The sequence below is a fragment of the Neolamprologus multifasciatus genome, chromosome 7 (assembly GCF_963576455.1).
Source record: "Neolamprologus multifasciatus chromosome 7, fNeoMul1.2, whole genome shotgun sequence".
In the NCBI taxonomy this organism is placed as follows: Eukaryota; Metazoa; Chordata; class Actinopteri; order Cichliformes; family Cichlidae; genus Neolamprologus; species Neolamprologus multifasciatus.
The window spans coordinates 33,914,318-33,934,339 of record NC_140445.1 but is presented as its reverse complement, the minus strand read 5'-3'; the positions used below and the strand labels follow the sequence as shown (position 1 = coordinate 33,934,339).

Genomic DNA, 20,022 nt, shown 5'->3' with positions numbered 1-20,022 from the left:
ATGAGAGAGATTGAGTGTGAGACTTTGATATTAGATAAAATGAATATTGATAAAGTTTACCTTTATGTACAGAATCTGAATATCATAAAATATTTTTAAAAAATCGCAATAATATCGTATCGTGCGTTAAGTATTGTGATAATATCGTATCGTGGGATGTATGGTGATTCCCACCTCTACTTTACAGGACGTATGGACAGATGAACAAATAACAAACATTAAAGCTAAAAAAAATGGATTAATCCTTCAAAGGCGCTGTTGTGCAACTAAATCATTCAGTCTTTCCTTTCTCAGCATGGCGGCAGTGTGGTTAAATCTGGCCACGGGACACTTCCATCTGTTTCAAGCACACCGGGTCGTGGTCGCAGGCAGCTCCCCCAGACGCCCCTCACCCCTCGTCCCGCTGTGGCCTACAAGACTGCCAACTCCTCCAATCTCCCATCCAGTGCCATCATGGCTACAACAGGGCACCAGACTCGCTTCAGCCGTGGTCTTTCAGAGCACGATCGCTTACTCGGTGCCCACGAGGAGTCCCCAATACCAATTACTCGAATTGGGTCTGACCCTAATTTAAACCGGCAGCAGCAGGACCCGTCTCAGAAGGCTCTCCTTGATGAGGACTTCCAAGATGCTGTAAGCAGCCAAGGAGGAGGCCACTCTGCCAGAACTGCTGCCTCCTCTACACCCTCCGCATCTCACCCAACTACTGCTACACCCGTCACAGCACCCACCACACAGGGCCGAGCAGTGGTCATGCCTAACGGGTACCACTTCACTCTTGGGGTCAACTCTTCGTCTGGGCCTGGGAATAGAGGAGCAGGAAGTCTCAGGGAGAGGGAGGAGGATGACTGGTGCTAACGTGGCAGAAAATTTTAGAAAGCCTGCTGTTAGCTAGAATGGGGCAGCTCATGAGTGCTGCTCAGCGCTCAGGTCAGGAGCTGGTACAACAGGAGGCCAGGCGACTGATACAGAAGAAAACACAATGAGGGAAAGTCAGTGGAAAGCGCTCTGAGAGGGGATCAGAAATAATTACAGCTTTTTAGTGTTACTGTCTTTTTAATATATCAACCACTTTCAAGAAAAAAACACTGACTTTTTCTAACCCCTTTACTTGCACTGGAATTAGCGCACATGTGGAGGCTCTCAAGTATTTTGCCTTGGCCAGTATATTCAGTGGAGAAGAAGACAAAAGCCAAAATCTCCCTGTTGTTTGTGCTTTAGACTGATGCTCATCCCCGACATTGATATGACTGCCCACACCACACTTTTTATTGCTGTATGTCTTATTTTGTTACCAAATTTCTCTCTCTTGCTTTCTCCTGGTTTGTTTCTTTATTATATTGCAGCACATCTTAACCAGAGCAGATTAGGAAAGCTTTTTGTTTTTAATGTATGTCTTAAAATTCTGTCATAACACATAGTAAACACAAAAGTCACACAATGACTTAAGATAAGACCAGAGTTGAGTTTTTAGAATCCCACTTTTGTAAAATCTCCCAGATGTAATTTTGTGAGAGCACATAGGGACTAGAACAACTCGTTTTTGACATTAAGTGGCTAACTACTAAGTGCCTCTTTTACCACAATGTATTAAAATGGAGCCTGACTTTGGGTCAGTGGAGGTTGGGTGTAGCTAAAAAAAAAAAAAAGCAAAAACAAAAAAAAAACGTGGTCAGAACAAAACTTGTGTTTGAATCTGGGCTGAAAGCAAAAAATCAAAAACAAAACAAAACATTTCTTTTGTGATGAATCTTTTTGTAGGAAGATTCAAATTAGAGATCCAAAGTGTAGTGCATGCCAGGGTTGTCAAAAATAGTGTCTGTACTTTTGCCTGAGGGTGTGTGGTAAGCATTTGCCTTTCTCTTTCAGATATACTGCCAGACATTTGGTAGAAAACATTCTCTGAATGAGGGGAAAAGTGCCATTTTTTTTATGATTTTCTGAACATGAATCTCACATCCAGACAAATCTGCCTCCTCAAGCAAATCCCTTCTTGGCCATATTTGCCCAAATTTCACGGGTTTCCTATCTTCTAATCTTTCCTCAGACAAAGTTTTGCGTGAGGGTACCTGTGTGCGTATTTATAGGTACAATAAAGAGTTGTGTTGTTGCTGCTGACTGTTGACTTAAAGTAGGGCTATGCAACATGACGACACTTCATCCGCCCTGTAGCTTTACCCTCTGGAAACTCCAGATTCAGGCTTTAGTGTGACTGTGACCAAATTTTACATTCATGTGTGAAGAGCTGTAAATTGTAAATGTATCATATGATGTACAGTTAACTGACAACACACACTAAAGGCACGAATGGTATCCAAGCAGATATAAGTGAATTCACAGGGCATTTTTGAGGTTTGCAAGTTGACTGCACGACGCCTACTCAGATAGAACCACCCAAAATATAAAACTGTGTTCTTCTCTTTCCAGACTTGGGTCAAGTTGTATTTTTAAATAATTGTAGTGGTTTTTAAACTTGCTGGGAGAGCCAGATTCTTCAGATTGTTAATGAAGTGGTTTTATGTCACTCAAAAGTGAGACCTGAACCAGACCTGTACCAACTCCTCTGAATCTTTACCTCTTCCAACTGGGCAGGGTATAAATCCTCACAGAATAAGGCTTGCAATACTCTATTTTCCTTACAGTCAACAAATTTCAAACCAAAACTCAGTTCTTTCTGTGCTTTATTAGCCTGAAGCCCATTTATACAACTAGCAATTGCAACCTTTCTGAATAGATAACAAAATATAATTTTATAAATTTCATATCTTACATTTTGTGTTTGTAGAGTATTTTTTTCAATTATTTTTTTAAACTTAGTTACTGTAGACTTTAGAAATGTTTTTCAACTTAAAAACTAGTTGGGTTGGTGCTAGTAATTTGTTGGCAAACATTTCCAGCTCTATATTGCTGACAATAGGATTGTGAACTGTACACAAGGCCTGGTGTATTTTGTATTTCGATATGAATTGCAGCAGTGAAAACCAACATGAGGTCCAGTACAAGCATTTCTAACAGGCTAGCTTGCATGTATTAGTTTGCTCGTGATGCTAACAACAAAATGTTTTTTTAATGTTCAATTAGAGCCTCAACTAAACCACATAAACTGATCCAAAAAAACACATTAATTATTTTTCTTTTTCCTAAATTTTGTTCTTGTTAAATGAATCCTATATTTTATTCTGAGTCACATTTAGCAAAGTTTTAAATCTAACTTAAGATATAGGGCCAGTGCTTTATTTTGATGTAGCTACATGCATCTTAAGCACATTTAAACATGAGAGGTCAATAAAGGAATATGTAATATATAAACCATACTATATAATCCAGTTAACTTACAGTATCAAAAATATTGGTCCTTACCTACAGAATCTAAGAAAAGTCACCTAAAACTGTTATTTTGTCACAAATTTGAGTATTAAAATTATTGGATAGTAAGATAGTGTTTGTGGGACTTGAACTGTTGTTTAGGAAAGGAAGGAAAGTGTCACCCAGTGCAAGCGTGTGGTTCACTAATGAATTTTAAATTGTTTCTGGTCAGCAGTTTTGAATACACAGAGAATACTTAAATCCACTCTTTGTTTAGTTCTTTTATTGGCTTCCAAATAGGAATACTGCAGAACATGGCCAGCCCTATCCTTTAAAGTACATGGCTGAAAGAGTTCTCTTTAATGACAGCCTGCTACTTAAAGGTACACTGCTATACATTAGGTTGTAAAGCTTTGAAAATAGGCAAGAATTTGTTTCTTATATCAACCATGGAGGTGATGATTATAGTCCTTGTTATCTGATATCTCAAAAACCTCCTGCTTTTATTATAGTACAAAACCTCTGTGCCTATTTTGTTCTGGCAAGTTTATAAACATGCAAATTATTTGCAAATATTCTAACCCGGTCTGATTTTATCCAGATACAGTTTAAATTTTTTTTCTCTTAATTGTGCAATCTACTTGATGGATCTCACGGGATTTTAGACCATAAAGATGTGACTCTGTTCTTCATCGGGGCAACAATAGATTGCTTGTTGTCTCATTGCAAGTTGCTATATTGGGGCAGAGATTTGTGTTTATGTCAAAGACCTTATTTTCAAACCTCCAGTGAGCCCTACGTAACCAGGGTGCCAAGTTTTCCTCTTCCAGTTTTCTAAAGCTCCCCTCCCACCCCCCTCTGGACATGTCCTCTTTGCATGTTCTCAAAAGAAAATGTGCATGTGCTAAAAAAAAAGAAAAAAGAAAAAAAAGAAACAAAGATAATAATAATAGAAGTATTGTTTGGCTTCATTATGTCCATGATTTGTACAATTCGTTCCTTGGTTGTATTTTCTGATTATCTAAACAAACGATGTATCGGTTTCAGGTAAAGAAAAAAAAGAAGAAAACAAGCTTGAATAACATTTTCTCACAGAACCAAAGTGGAAGCAGATTAGAGGTTCTGGAGTGGCTGATCCTTCGCTGCCTGATCTGTTACTTGACTGTCTCTCCTGCAGTCATTTGGACTCTACCTATAGTTTTTGTATAATTATAAGTCATTGAATAAAGAGGTATGATTATGAAATGTCAGTGTCTGAAGATTTCCTTGAAATGTCTCTTGACTGAGTTTGGTATTATTTACCATTTTATTAGAGCTAACATTTTTTTGTTAGCTTGAGGCCTTCGGTGGTTTCTACAAGGAAAAGGAAGGTAAGCATTCAGTAGACATTAATTAAATAGGAATTTTAACAAATCCTGGCTTCTCAAGTTTTAAACACACTAAAACTGGTGCTGTGCTACCTGATATCTGGAGATTAGGATGCCAACCACATGAGTACAGATGTAATCAGCCGTTGTTTGAACCAGACATCACAAGCATATTGGGTGATTGACAAGCTGTTACATGCATAACATGTTATATATGTCTTTCTGTACAAGGAACCATCATTTATAAATAAACATTATGTATTCAGTATGATGATAAAGTCATCATGAAGGTAACGAGCAAGAAAGCCAAATTCCATTCACCCAAAGTCTTCCATATAACCAGAAGTCTTTTTATAAGCACATGAGTTGCTTCATGCTGAGTATAAAAAAAGGATACAGGTGTGAGGCATTACATCTCTCTTTTATATAGAGTCTTTGATGAGGTACAGAAAAAACACAAGGACCTAGAAGATTAACGTAGGTGTTATGTTGTGAAAGACTTGTTCTAAACCAAAACAAGTAGTTATGATGGTGAGAGACATGGAAGCAGTAGATGAAAAGGCAGTAAGCAAAATTTAAAGCAAAACAAGTGGACCAGAGGTCAGGTGTCATCTGAGACTTCCTGTCTACTTATCAGAAATCAAGTGTGTTTTTGATTCCTCCATCCCCGCCTCTTATTCAAACGCTTCAATTACTTGATATAAAAACATTGCTACACTGTGCACTTGCCATGCTGGAGGATATATTTTATTAAAATTTCATAGTTTTTAAGAAACCCATATTGGTCTCAAGTAGCTTTGGAATCTGCACATTTGACGAGTGTTTAATCTCCCTGACCCATGTCCAGCCAATCTCCTACTTAGGTAGGCGTTCTTCCTACCTTTACCCTTTTACCTTTGCCTGTACTGCTTCCTGTTTTTGGTTCCTGGATTGTGAGCTTGGTACTGTAGCCTGTGTTTGCACCTCACAATGTTGTATGTTTGGGTGGAATTACAAAAGTTCTAACCATCTCTTGGGAGGTGGAGAGAGGGAAACGAGTCAATTTTTCAAAACAAACAAATTAAAAGTAAGTTGAAGACAGGCTCGAAAACAAAAATGGGCGGAGGCCCTGCAGGGATTTAATTGGTCAACAGGAGAGGGGCGGGGCTTCTCTTTGCTCGTTTGGCTCTGCAGTGATGTGATACAGCTGCAGGAGGAGAGAAGCTGCTGCTGGCTGAGAAGGAGGATGAGGAGAGGTGAAGAGGATGAAGAGTTAGTTACTTTGCACTTCGCTCCTATTAAAACTGCAGAATTATAGAAAAAGTGCGATTCAGCAATGTTCCCCACTTTGACTGCTCTTTAACTGGATCAGTTCAGACTTTCAGTATTTTTCTAGTTTGCATATGTTTCATTTCTGAAGCATAAAGGCGGCCACACCGGGAAGATGTTGCTCTGGTTGTTAAAATGGACAGTTTGCGTTCTCGGGCTCCTCACGGCGAGCAACGCCTCACCTGACGACGCATCGGTCGACTTCGGGGGAGAATCCGGTTCCGGGATGCTGCAAACAGGTAAGATTGGTGCAAACACCTGTGGAGCCTCTCTGCTTTTGAAATAAATATAACCTCACTGATAAGATCAGGGTTACTCTTGCAGCAGTGGAAACTTTTACAAGGAGATGCGTTAAGTCTGTGGTTCTCAGTCATTTCTGGCATGTCACAATTATTAAGACAAAATATGTTCATGCCCCACACCTCATTTTTTTTTAAGATGATTAACATCAAAACTTTGAATTTAGCCTGTCAGAAACTCTTTCTTTGGCTTCACTTCATAGTTTCCACCGTCTTCCTCAGCACACCTGCACTGGCTCAGCGCTCCACGTCTGAGACCAATTGGGTTACCTAAAGAAGTTTTATAGCCACATTCTTCACATTTGCACTCCCCCCACCCAGCTTTGCTTTAAAGTCCTAATCTGCCTGCAACATGGCATTGGTGACATTTAGAATAAAATTAGCACAGTTTTCAACACTTTAAGTCCCATAAAATGCATTTCTCTCCTCAGTTCTGCCATATTAAACAAAATCATCTATTATGTGCCATAAAATATAAAATCATTGTAGTTTTCTTGGAAATCCAGGAAATGTGCCTTTCTGTATTCTTCACCCTTTACTGCAAAAGTGTTATTTTCCTTTTTTTATGCCACATTTGCTGATGCATCCCCCTTAAAGGTGCTTATAACCCAGCAGGACAACAGCACAATGAACTATTAGTCAGCTAGATAGCATGACATCATTTTTTCAGAGCAATTTGGATCCAGATAAAAATATTTCACTTCTCATCAGCAGCTCCTCCGACACTCAACAACTGCAGTCGCTCCAGCTCTGATGCTTTTCCTCTAATCGCTTTTTGGCGTGAGAGCAAACTTAAAGTGTTTGTAGACTGAGGGAATAATTTTGTTTTTGCATGCTGTGAATAGTCAGACCACAATGAACTAATCAGGCTGTGACTATATTTCTTTATTTATTTTTTGAGCACAGACCACTTATTTTTATGGCGTATTTTAAAGATTCTGACAGCTTCACAAGAAGAAAATACTAATTAAAAAGCTTTTTAGAGCACATTTGTTATTCAAATTAAAACCTGCTGATAACTATTTCACATCAACAAATTGGAAGCCCTTAAACCACAAATACGAAGTCTCTCGTATTCCTAATTTTAAAAGTTGCACTGATTTTGCAACCAGAAAAAAGGCCTTTTAAATATAGATTCTTGCTGCCAGAGTGCCATTGCTGTGCTCATCTTCAATTAGACTTATTATCAATTTATCTAAGACAAGACAAAATCTGCTTTTGTCTCTGAATTAGACAAAGCAGAATCACAAATTTTTAGATAATATAGATGAAAAGAAGAGTTGCCGGAGACATCATTCACAAAAAAATGCCTTTAATTTGTATTGAATACATGTGGAAACTGAAACCAGAAGTCACCACAGTTTATTAAATCACATGGAATGTGTTTAAGGTGCCAAACACTCTTAGTTAATCAAAGCATCACTTTCCAGAGCCAGCCCTGTTGTCTCATCAGAGCTTTCACTTGTCTGGAGCTTCTTTGTTGATGCAGTGACAGTGTTGTACGTGCTGCGGGATTACATTGTGTTTTTGAGCCCTTTAATCCACCCCAGAGCTGTGGAAATGAATCTTAGATTGGACTTCCTCCAGTCACATGATTATGTCATGACTGGAGTACCTCTCCATCACACTGTGTTTACTCTCCCATTTGAGTTTTATTAAATTTTTTCATTGCGTTCATCTGTATTAGAGCCACACAGGAGACCCACACAAAAACATCTGAGAACTGTTTAATGTTTTCATGGAGTATTTTCATAGAATTACTGTAGATGTAGTGTAAAAGCTTTGTCCATGGCAGGCGTCAGTATACTGTATTTCCTCTGTTATTTTGGGGTTTCTTTACTTAAAGCTTGCCAGGCTCCACATGTAACTGAGATCATTTGGGAATTTCTGAACTCTGCTGATACAATGACTCAAGACTTGACAATGAGACAGGATGTACCACAAGAATAGAACAGAAAGTTTGAGCCAAACCAATTTGCAGTTAACAAAAACAAAGTGGTGTCATTAAGTGGTTTTATTCAGCTTTGCTAAATTTGCCATTAGATCTCTGCAAAAACATCAAAAAGACATGCCTGATACCCAAAACTGACCATCTGCACCTTCACTTATTGGTTTATTAGTTATGAACCTTTGTTATGCAAGAATTAGTTACATGCCATGAATTTTATTCCAAAGAAATTCTGTCTGACACTGACACTAACTGTGTAAAAGGGACACTTTTTTATTTTACTCAGGGACCCTACCTGAGTAAAATAACCAACTAAACCTTTCAAAAGGACTGATTTAAAAAATGTTTGAAGAAACATTAACCAGCTTATTCCCAGTGTTCCATTTCAATCCTGGCTTCTTGCTCAAAGACGTTGGCTTGCTTTATTAGTTGCAGTTTGAGGGAAAGAAAAGAAGAAAGAGGTCAGCAGTCATTCATCTTTATATCTGTACCCCTTATGACTGCCATAAATCACCTGTACTATGAGTGGAGCATTCCTTTTTCACATTTTAGACATTTGTTTTATCTGTTCTCATTGTCACTGGCGCTGTGTTTGGGCTTTGAAGGCACGGCATTGTCTTTAAGTGCTGAGTCTGCACCTGTCGGACTGGTGGAGAAGGAAAAAAACTAATCAGTGCTTATGAAGCCGCCACATGTGTAGGATAAGAATTTTCACTGAGTTTAGAGAATAAAGGAAAATATCTACTAAGATATTAGCAGGAGATCTAAATTCTACAGTTGGGTGTTTGGTATGATAAAGCAACAAGATTTCATTAGGACGGACAGGACTGGGTGCATTTTATGCACCATACTTTGGACAACTTTACTTTTGTATACTTTTGAACCAAAGCTGCTTTTCATGGTTTGGGTTGGGCCCATTTGTTCCAAATTTAGCGTGGAACGATTTGTCTCCTTGATGCACTTCCCTGCATCCTACTCACAGCTCTATGACTGCTTTAATGTAAGCATTTCTGTCATTCCCAATCCATTCAGTTATGACTTTCAGTCATCCATATCCAGCTGTGATACTCCAACATGTCTTGAATAGCTAGTGTAACCTCTGACCCTGTGAGATAGGTATCACTGGAACATAGTATGCAGAACAGCTGCTGGGAAACGTTTTGAGATGCCCATGTGTCTGAGTGTCTCCATACATCTCACCATCACTCATCCACTTTCCTCAGAAGTTGAATTTGCTGACTAACCATCTTGACCTTCCGTGTCAGTGGAGCAAAGTTGTAAGCTTTTTTTTTTTTTTTTAAGTTTTCAATCATATATACTACAGATAACCTAAATGTGGTTCAGATTTAACAACTTCAAAAACGTTTTGCTCTGAGAGCACTCTAAGGATATAGCGTAAGGATATCTTTCCGTGCTGCGCTTTGAAATACAGCGGAAGATATTGGCAGAATGACCTCACCATGAAACTCCAATGAACTGACTGCAGATGTGATGATTTCTCTGGTAGCTGATGGGCAGAAAATATGTCACTAGAAATTTGTTGAATGTTTCTTTTACTTTCGGTTCAATGAATGCACACCGCGTTTCTATATAGAAATACTGAAAATGGAAAAAAAATTTTTTTTAGATTTCATATAGTTCATCCTTACACCTGCTCAATTGCTATTTTGAGTACATGAATGTCTTTATACCATGGAGAATATAAAAGATGAATGTAGCCATGTTGATGCCAAACAATGGATGGAAAAGTCAAAAATCAAGCTTCAGGTTGAGCTTTTTCACCATTTTTGTGCTGACACAGATTATTGACTGGTGACAGTAGTTTACAAAATGATCTTCAGGTTTTATTCAGTCAAAGTGAAATTGGTGATTAATGCCATACACTCATCAAGAAAATGTTAACTGAGTTCATAGAGCGAGGGAACAACAACTATTTTCCAACAAACTTCGTTAGAACTCAAGATTGACTGCACACTTTTTTAAGGGCTCTGGTTTTGGAAGTGAATTTCCTTTTCACTTTGCGCCTTTAAGATTTCTTGATAACATTTTTAGGCCTTGAACTAAGCCAACCAGCTATGATATGAATCATGAACATGAAGAGGTTTAATTTCTGTTAAAAAAATATGAAAACAAACAAACAATTGCGCTCACTAACTGACCTGACATTCATGTTTTTACATTTTCTTCCCTCTACTATAGAATCATTGTCACTGAGAGTGATTTTCAGTACGTTCTGCAACACTTATGTCACTTTGCAGAGCCCTAAAGTCAAACCAGATCAAAAGCACAGCACCAGCTATGTCACAGAGATACTCATGCGTTTCCCAGCAGGTTGAGCTCATGATGTCACCGCCAGTATTATGCCGGATCCATAACCAGGCATCTGCATCCAATGAAACATAATCGTGGGCCTTAGTGGCTGGCAAGCCCTGATCTGGAGCCCATTAGGCAGCTTTTAACCAGACGGAGGCCCACGCACACTGTAGCATGTGTGCTGCTATTCCCTGTAGTATGCATAGACTGGGTCATCGGTCTGGTTCTGGGTGTGGAGCAGACCACAGCTTGTGGTTAGATTTGTTTAAAAAAAATGCGGGTGGAGATGGCTAGGTGCAAACCATATGTTGGACCAGAACAACTTTCCATCTGCAATCTCTTCTCAAGCCGACTGGAACCAGATGGAAGATAGAGTGGGTTGATAGTGTACAGACAAAGTTCCTCAGATGTTTGATATTACACACAAGTGAAAAAAAATAACTTTTCATTCTTATTTTTTGACAATTTACAACATTACTGCAGCAATGGCTTTGTGGTGTCATTTCCCAGTTTGTACCCCACTGTCGGGCCACATCAGTGAGACCAACAATTGCAGTCCGTAAGAGACACAAAGACACAGGACAGTTTAACAATGCAGTTGTTTCTGTTTGTGGTTCCACTTGTTTAACACGCATATTTGTGTCCACTCACTACGCAGGAATTAGTTGCAAATGTTGAACACCTGCCTTGCGGTGAGTATAAGAGCACGTTGCACCTGCTTTTACAAGTGGTACCGTTTTATTTGTGGTGTGCCAGTTTACATTCCTTAAGTTAAATAACTATGTTTAGTGGTTTGATTTAAAACTTTTTTCCATTAAAGTACCACAGAGGAGCAGTATAGGCACATATTGAAATTCATTTCATTTTTACCAATGTACTGGCCATGCTCCAAATAGTGCTGTAGTACACCGGTTAAACTGTGACACTTCTATGCTTTTGAAGATTGAAAAATGATTTTTTCATGAAAACACAGCCTGTATATAAAAGATGGATACTGCCACAAAGACTTCTAAAATAAGGTTATGAAGCCTTAAGTAAACGCTTGGCCATCTGGTGTTTTGAAACCACACCTGATGAATGACAAGTGAAACTGACTAACTGAGGGACTTTGCAGGCTAATTTTGGAAACTATATAAAAGGAATTTAATGAAAAGTGAGCATTATATTGCATTTAGTTTGACTGAGGTTCCAGACTAAGTGGGAAAAAGGAGCTTTTTCTCACGCTTCTATACTATTTGATGTCTTTTTGCAACACCCTGCTGTCCATGAAAAAAAATGCAGATAAGGTGATTCAACAATGTCCATTATTAATATACAGTTTGTTTACAAGTGAAACAGGATATGAATAGATAGTTGGAGATAAAATATTTAAACTAAAGGTAGCCACCTTTATGCTTTCTTTATTCTTTAAAGGAGTTTTGCAGAGATGATCCTGTAGGAATCTGCAACTCCTGTTAGTTTTATTGAGCATCTTATTTTTTGTACTGCACCTTTACTGCCTTCACTGCTCTTACAGTATTATAAAACCCCACTATGCACTAGAGATGGACCGATCCGATATTACGTATCGGTATCGGTCCGATACTGACGTAAATTACTGGATCGGATATCGGCGAGAAATAAAAAATGTAATCCGATCCATTAAATATAAAAAAAGCACCTCACAAAACTTGCTACACGGCGTAACTCGGCTCATAACCGTAGCACATTGCAGCAATATGCATCACGTGATGGAGCGGCTGTGTGTATTTGTAGCCTTGTTAGCAAACCAGCATTTCATCTCCAAGGAAGTTATCCCAGAGGGAAGTAAAGCAAGTGTGTAAATTCATCTCTGAATGTTTGTAAAGCATTCCCATGTTAAGCTTAACAACCAATATATGGAGCGACTGCCTCTTCTTGCTGCTACTTTAATCATGAAACTGCTTAATGATCAGCTGATCGGCTTTTCTGTCGCAAGTCCGTCTCTCTTCTTTGTTTTTGGCCCACTTTGCGCCAGAAAGAGGAAACCAGCGGCTAAACAACAGCAGCACGTTTAAGCTTGATAAGCTGTTGTTAGAATTTGTTTAATATTACTTTCTACACCAGGATCTTTTTCTATGCAGCTGACGGCTGGTAACTGTGCAGGGGTGGATCTAGCAAAGTTTAGCCAGGGGGGTCGATAGGGCATTAACAGGGAAAAGGGGGCACAAAGACATACTTTTCTTTCTTATTCTCATTTAAAATGTCTAGCTTTTAATAAATAATTATCTGACTCTTACACCCAAAGTTTAATCTGATGTAAAATGTATAGAAGTCCATTACTGTATATAGTAATTGTTAAGTCTAATATTCCCTAGTAAGCTATAGTACTTTTTCCTTTGGGAAAGTACCATTTGTGAATTCTGCAATTCTGTTGAAGAAAGATGTTGAATCTATTTAATTATTCTTGAAACATAATTTATTTCTGTGCATTTTTTTTCACCCTGCATCAAATTAAAGTTGATTACATCGATTAAGCATCATGAGGTGGAGGGTGGGTGGTTGCCTTTTTTTTTTTTTTGCTGGGAGTTTACAACACTATTAGTTAGGTTGCTTAATAATTCTGCTAAGTACTCTTTAAAATACCAGAATAGGGAGGATGGAGCAGGTTTAAGTTTATTAGATTGATCAGTGTTGCTGAACTATGAAATATTTTGGGTGTAGTGTATTTTTTATGTACAGGTATAACAGAATAGCTTTAGTGTTGTTGTTTATTTAAACTTGAGTACGAACTTATAGAAAATGCAGCAAGATATTAAAAAAACAGTTTTATTGATTAAAAAACACTATATCGGATTCCTATCGGTATCGGACATAAAAAAGTGGTATCGTGCCATCTCTACTATACACTATGTTCTTAGCATCTAACAAAAGACAGACACAGTTGCAACCAGCATGTGAATATAGCAGTGAAGACCAGGACTGCAACTGCTCACCAGTAACTTTGCTAAGATGGTTAATAGTGCAAGTCAGTGTAGTTCTCACTTTGTTTCTGCTGCCCCCTAGTGGTCAAAACAATTACTAATTATATTTGTTAGCAGCAATGCATGGTTTTTGGTGTTAGTTATGAATATTATTATTACATGTTGTTTTCTAATATTGTATTGCTTGTGTTGCTAATATAACAACACACTGTGGTTATGAGCAGAGAGCTCAGTTACAGCAGTCAGCGTGATGTAAATCTGGCGCAGCTGATCGGTGTCTCATAGCAGATCTTGACTTTATTTGGCAACCATTTGCCCCATGGGACACATTTAAACTATCATATAATTGCAATTCATCATTAAAAAAAGTCGAGGTGGAGCCAGGAGGCCAGTTTTAACTGCTGCAGCTGGGACATGTGTAACTGCCTTAATATGCTTGTGTTCTGCAAAATAGATGCCAGGTGATGCAATGTTGTCTCATACCAGTAAGACATACTTAATCCCTGTTCTTGCTGCACACGCTATTTTTTGTGTCATAGTCTTTGGTTTTTGTTGTTTAGCCACATGTTAAAAAAAAATTCAGATAAGAGGATACAGTGTTAAGTTGTCAGCTAAAACTAGATTAGTCAGCAAGGTGCAGGGTACACAAGCCCGCTAATTAGTTACCAACACTTTAAAAATCTAGAATTTGACTCACTAAAACTGGAGCACAGACAGTCTTTTAGTACAATTAACCACATATTTACTTGAGTGAATTATCTATGGTAGCTCATTGCCTAAAATCATCACACTCTCCATCAGATTGTCTTCCCCCAAGTCTGCTAAAAAATATTTTTGATACTATTGGCCCTTTTATCCAGCAATTAATGAACTCTTCTGTTGATGCAGGCTGTGCCCCATCATGTTTTAAACAGGTTACAGTTCAGCCTCTTCTTTAAAAACACAGTCTGGATGCAACTGTTCTGGCTAATTACTGGACAATTTTGAAGCTCCCTGTTCTTTTAAAAGCTTTAGAGAAATTAGTCTACTCACAGTTGCAAGTTCATCTTGATCATAATGGGATCGCTGAAGTTTTAATCTGGTTATAAATCACTACATAGCACCAAGATGGCCATTAAAAGGCTTTTAATGATTTGCTTTTAACTCTGGATTCTCACAGCCCTGCTGTCCTCCTGTTGGGCTCGACTTTGACATGGTTGACCATGATATCCTCCTATCACAACTAGAATCAAGTGTTTGGTTAAAAGAATCTGTTCTTCAGTGATTTCAGTTCTACTTATCTGGACCTTTTATGTGAACATGGGCCCCTAAAGCTTGAAAATAGCCCCTCTTAGTTATGGTGTGCCTCAAGGCTCAACTTTGGGTCCAGACTTGTTTGTACTGTGTATGTTGCCACTGGGGTCCATATTTTCACCGTATAACCTTTCATTTCACTGTTTTGCAGATGACTTGAAGATTTATTTGCCTTTAAAAGTAGGGACAGACATTTCAGCTGTTATTGCGTTGCCTTAAAGACGTTACACAGTGGGTTTCCAAAATTTTTCAAAACTAAAAGACAAAAACCAAGGCTGCTGGGCTTGGGTGGTATTGCACTGAGCTTTATCATCACTTTGGATTCTGGGCTAGCTTTGTATTAGCAAAGCTAAAGTGATGTTTTATTAATGTTTTATTATTCAGTTTAGTGTAGAAACACATGACATCACTGACTAATGAAAATGTAATGTGATTACAATAACATGTTACTTCTAGTCCATTACACTGGCTATAAGAACATTCATGGGGGGGGGAGGGGGGGGGGGCTTTCTTTGTTATTGCTTAATTTTGGGCCTTTTAACACATGTGTTTATAGGGGTTCACTCACTTTTGGAGATGACCTCAGGTGGCAATTTCTAAAACTGCGGTTGCCGGTTACCGTTTGGATTCACGTTTTTGTCCAAGACGTTGTTGCTAGATTGGGATTTAATAAACTCACCTACTAAATGGCAGATTTTTTTTTCTTTATTTAGTGCTTTCTCATTTTTTCAGCTGGTAATAAGTTGATTTAAACTTCCTTGATGAAGTGAAGACCTTTGGGTTGAATAATAAGCATGATGGGCTGAATTGAAAAGCCCTCAACATGTTCAGAAATGTCCTCCATTATGACGAACATGTGCAGATGCTTATCTTTATTGGTTTGGCTGAGCTTGACTGAAAAAGGACCTGAGGTGACAACTATGGTATGATTAAAAGAGCTTGAGCAGGTCCTACGTTGAACAGCTGGAGGAAAGGCGTAAGACCAGCTTTGCTTTTCTTCTTTTGCTTTACTTTTCTGTGAGTGAACCATAACCTTCTTTCAAACTCCTATCAACTGCTGTCTGTCAGGGCCTGCTCAACCTGCTGAGATTTTTTTTTTAACTTTAATGCTCACGTTTTGGTCCAGACTGTTGAAGGTTTATCAGCCTCTGTGGATTTGTTTCTTGGGGCCACAGACCCCAGTCTGGATTTGTTTCCTCATGGATCGCCTGCATGGCACTGTGCCACGCCAATCAAATAAGTTTGCCCAAAGACCTTCAGCTTTGTGCAGAAGTGTGTGTTCATGTGTGTTTGTGCTTGTGCAGATTTGCTGTTTGTCCACAGGACACATTCAAGTTTATCCTTATGTAAGCAAGAAGCGGGTAATCAGTGCTACAGCTTGGGCTCTACATCATTGTGAAAGTGTTAAGCAAAACTGATGCTCTGTGCAACAAAATACTTGATGACGATTTGATTTTTTTAAGCAGAGTTACCCAACTGCCATACCAGATTAAAATTAGGTTTAAGAGCAAGTACGTCAGGGATTCAGTTACAGAGAAAATTGACTTCATAAAGTTTCTTTTTGTTTTTGCAGGATCATCTGTCATGATCACACAACATGTGCATGCTGCACTAACAGCCAAGAACTATTTTGCACTTTGCACTGCATGAACGAATTAAATAAATAATCAACATGCCTTTGCCTTCATGTTTGTTTTAATTATTATTATTAGTAAATATTCAATAGCTGGTAACTATTATCCTTCTAATGCAGGGGTGTCAAACTCAAATACACAGTGGGCCAAAATTCAAAACTGGAACAAAGTCGCGGGCTAACGTTAACATTTATTGAAATATATTTATTCCTCCAGATATAAGAATGAATCTTTTCTTATGGGCTCAAACACATTTTGCTGAAAAACCGAATATGGAACAAGCAAAGCTTAATACTAAACAATATATATATTAGCTGTATAATACCAGTAGGCCAGCTCTAATAGTAATTTGGTATGGCGTTTTTTTTTCCCTTTTTGCCTGTTTGGCTCTTTTGCCATCAGAGTTATTGTCTAAAGGCGAAGAAAGATGCCCAACGGATTTACTTTACCAAATTGACCATCCCAGCCTTGCCGTAATGGTCCATTTGATTCAACTTTTATTGTTTATTTTATTTTCACTTGCTGAATACGGGACAGACTTGACTGGGGAAAAGAAAGGGGAGAAAGAAAGAAGGAAAGAAAAACAGCGGGGAAGAGGGACGGGGATAAAGGGCAAAAAACAAAAACCAACAAAATAAAAAGACAAAAGCTTAGTTTTTGCTTCCAGCAGCAGCATGGTAGTCTTAATAAAATTAACCGACATTTATGAGAAAAAGTTTAAGCTCGGAAGCAACCGTCAGTGCCGATTTTAAAACAGGTTGTAAACACCAATATAAGGTTCTGGTGAATGAAAAATTTTATATATTCCTAAATGTATTTAAAATACATCAGCTACTACTTTCAATTCTGTTTGTGTTAATGGAGTTTAAACACCGTGGTCAAAACTTCACAGCATACAGTGCTTAACAAATTTATTAGACAGAAAATTTGAAGAAAAATAAAAATATTTTAGAAATATGTTAAAAATTAAAATGTTATTCATTAAGAAAAATTATGTTATCTGAATTCAAATTTTATACCCAAATTTAAGCCGGCAGACTGGACTCTGACAAGTCAGAAATTAGTTAATTAAACATTCAACCACTAGAACTTAATTTTTTGCTGTTCAGGATTGCAGGTGAATTAATGTTACTTGGCATCTTTTTTTGGCGTGGACCCTGAAAGCAGAGTGAAGAGGGAGTTTGTGTGTTTGAATTGTTTCTTCACAAAAAGGTGAATAAGCAAATCTAAAGTGTGTGAAGGTGTGATACTAGGCACACACACACAGCTCTGTGGAGGAGGACAGAGTTAATGGTGGCTCAAATGGAGTCAGTGGTTTGTGGACTGGATCGTAGAGATTGGAAACAATCTTACTTAAGTAAGAGGTGAGTTTAGCCCTGGGAGATGTCTGAGTTTGCAGGCAAGTTTCCAGAGGTGGGTGAGGAGAATTGATGGAGAGTGAGCTGGAAGGCAGAGCTGGTGAGTCCTTTTCTTTACACGTTTCTGAGTTTCCAAGCTGATTCTGGATGGAATGTGTCACAAGTTCAGAGATTAAGGAGATTAAGGTCCGAGAGACAGATGATTCACTAATGCATGAGCCTGGTAACTGAAAGGAGCAGAGTATCCCAGCACAAAACAGACTTGAACTCTTCCCACAGGTGGATCAAACACCTAATGCTAACCTCACCTCTCCACCTGCGAAATAATAAAGAGGTTAAACACAAGCACAGACCCTCACTCTTCTTTAACATTAAAAATATCATTTTGATTAAAGAGTTAATGCGTACTGATGGATTACCCAATGATAATTTTGAAAAATGATTTTGGTAATTACCAATACTGTTAATTTAAGGCAGCTGTGGCATTTACCTCACACTGGGCGGTGGTCTAATACATTTTTTAAAAGCTGTATGTGAGTATATTGTACAGTTTTATAGCTTTTTTCGCGGGCTGTCAATAGTATGATGTTGATGCAAATGTTCAAAAACAACAAATAAATAGTTTTTTGAATCTGTGGTTCTCTTAGGTTTAACCATCCAGGGTGACCGCCGTTCTCTTGCCATGTTTCACCAGGTCTGGTCCCATGGATAGCAGTCAGCAGTTTGTTTGGTGTTTTTTGCGTTGGGTGAATGAACCCAAGCACAACATGGAAACCATTTTTTCTGCCTTGGTGTGCTGAATCATTTTATTGCGCTGCAGCTCAAAATCATAAATTATGTCGATTTTTGAGCAAAAAACTAATGAATGCTCGTGCTTACGAGATGCCTACATGGTTAATAATCATGGTTTGCAAAATTATCTACCATCCATCATCATTAGGGCATCCTTGTCTATTACTTTTCCTTCTCCAGTTGAGTGAGGATAACCTGGCTGTCATGACCCAGCTGTGTTCTCGACTCTGCTGATTAGGTGAGAGTGATGTAATCGACTGAGGTCTCTGCTGCCGACAGACATGAAGAGAAAACCACTGGTATCTGTCCTGCTGGCGCCCTTCCACAGATGTCTAACTGTTGTTGTCACTACCATGTTGCAGACCTCATACTTGTTAAAGGAGTCAGACTGAGCAGATGCTGTTTTTAGGACTAATTGTTCTACATTCATGAGGATTTCTACGTGACATCTATTCTTTATTAAGTCAGCCATGTGTTGTGGTTTATCACCTGAGATGGATTTGTTCCATCTACTTGGTACTGTGGTGCATGCTCTCAGCCTGTTTACTGCTGCAGACGTGAAGAGTAACCAGCTCAACTACATGTGACTCCCAGGGTCAGGATGCATACAGCGCAGAACCAACAGGCACCCCACCTACCATCTCCTGCATAACAATGATGACATCGACATGAAAGAGCAGTGTTTATGATCACAATGAGGGTTTGATTTGCATCTTGTAACTATGCTGATGAAATTAAATCTTGTAAAATATTAAATAAATGTCATTAAATAACACAGTAGTACAAACGTTTGCAACATTATGTTACTTTTCAATAGAAGATATATTAATTATTAAAGTAAAATACTCTGGTTTTTGTTTTTCCAGATAACCTTTTTTTTTATTTGTCATTTTGATTGGGATTTTATGCTCATTAACTTATCAGGTGACTGACCAGTTGCTTCAGTACCAGTACTATTTGTTAGACAATATTTTCTGCATATTAAGGTGCAAATTTTGTCAGTTATTCACACTGAAGCTTGCTGAATACAGCTCAGAATGAGTGGGTCTGTGTGGCTGGATACTAAAGTACATTAGCACTATGGCTATATCAGCATGCCCACGACAAACACAGATGTTTAGCAGCTATAATGTTTAGTATCTTCACCATTTTAAATTTGTATGATAGCAGTCTAATTATTTTTAATCACCACTGTGAAGTATAAGGGTTTCTATCAGTATATAACAAGCCAGTTGTCTACCAGGTCTAAGTTGATCACCCACCAGAACAAAGCATACCTGTCAACAATCTGGCTTATTCTGGGTTTCTGCCACATTTGCAGACCTTAACCCAATGGCCTTTAGTTTTGTTATTTCACCTGGGAAACTGCTGAAATTTGCGTGAGCTGTAATTTTCTTTTGAATAATTGGAATATATGAATTAGTACATTTCGTGTGTCCATCTAATGTTACCCAAGATTCCA

General features: G+C 38.3%; 2 protein-coding genes across 11 annotated transcripts in view; both read left to right on the top strand.

Annotated features, from left to right (window-relative positions):
• The window catches only part of LOC146514633 (putative voltage-dependent N-type calcium channel subunit alpha-1B), a 239,835-nt gene extending 235,672 nt beyond the window's left edge, over positions 1-4,163 (top strand). For all 10 annotated transcript variants that reach the window (XM_085164861.1, XM_085164857.1, XM_085164858.1 and 7 more), the window contains one exon: positions 295-4,163. In XM_085164861.1, the coding sequence (XP_085020987.1) occupies positions 295-858 (564 nt within the window). In that variant the 3' untranslated portion in view covers positions 859-4,163. The remainder of the gene's footprint in view (positions 1-294) is intronic.
• Positions 4,164-4,659: 496 nt separating this feature from the next.
• The window catches only part of LOC146514632 (uncharacterized), a 112,702-nt gene continuing 97,339 nt past the window's right edge, over positions 4,660-20,022 (top strand). The window contains exon 1 of the mRNA XM_085164862.1: positions 4,660-6,220. Within this exon, the coding sequence (XP_085020988.1) occupies positions 6,097-6,220 (124 nt within the window). The 5' untranslated portion in view covers positions 4,660-6,096. The remainder of the gene's footprint in view (positions 6,221-20,022) is intronic.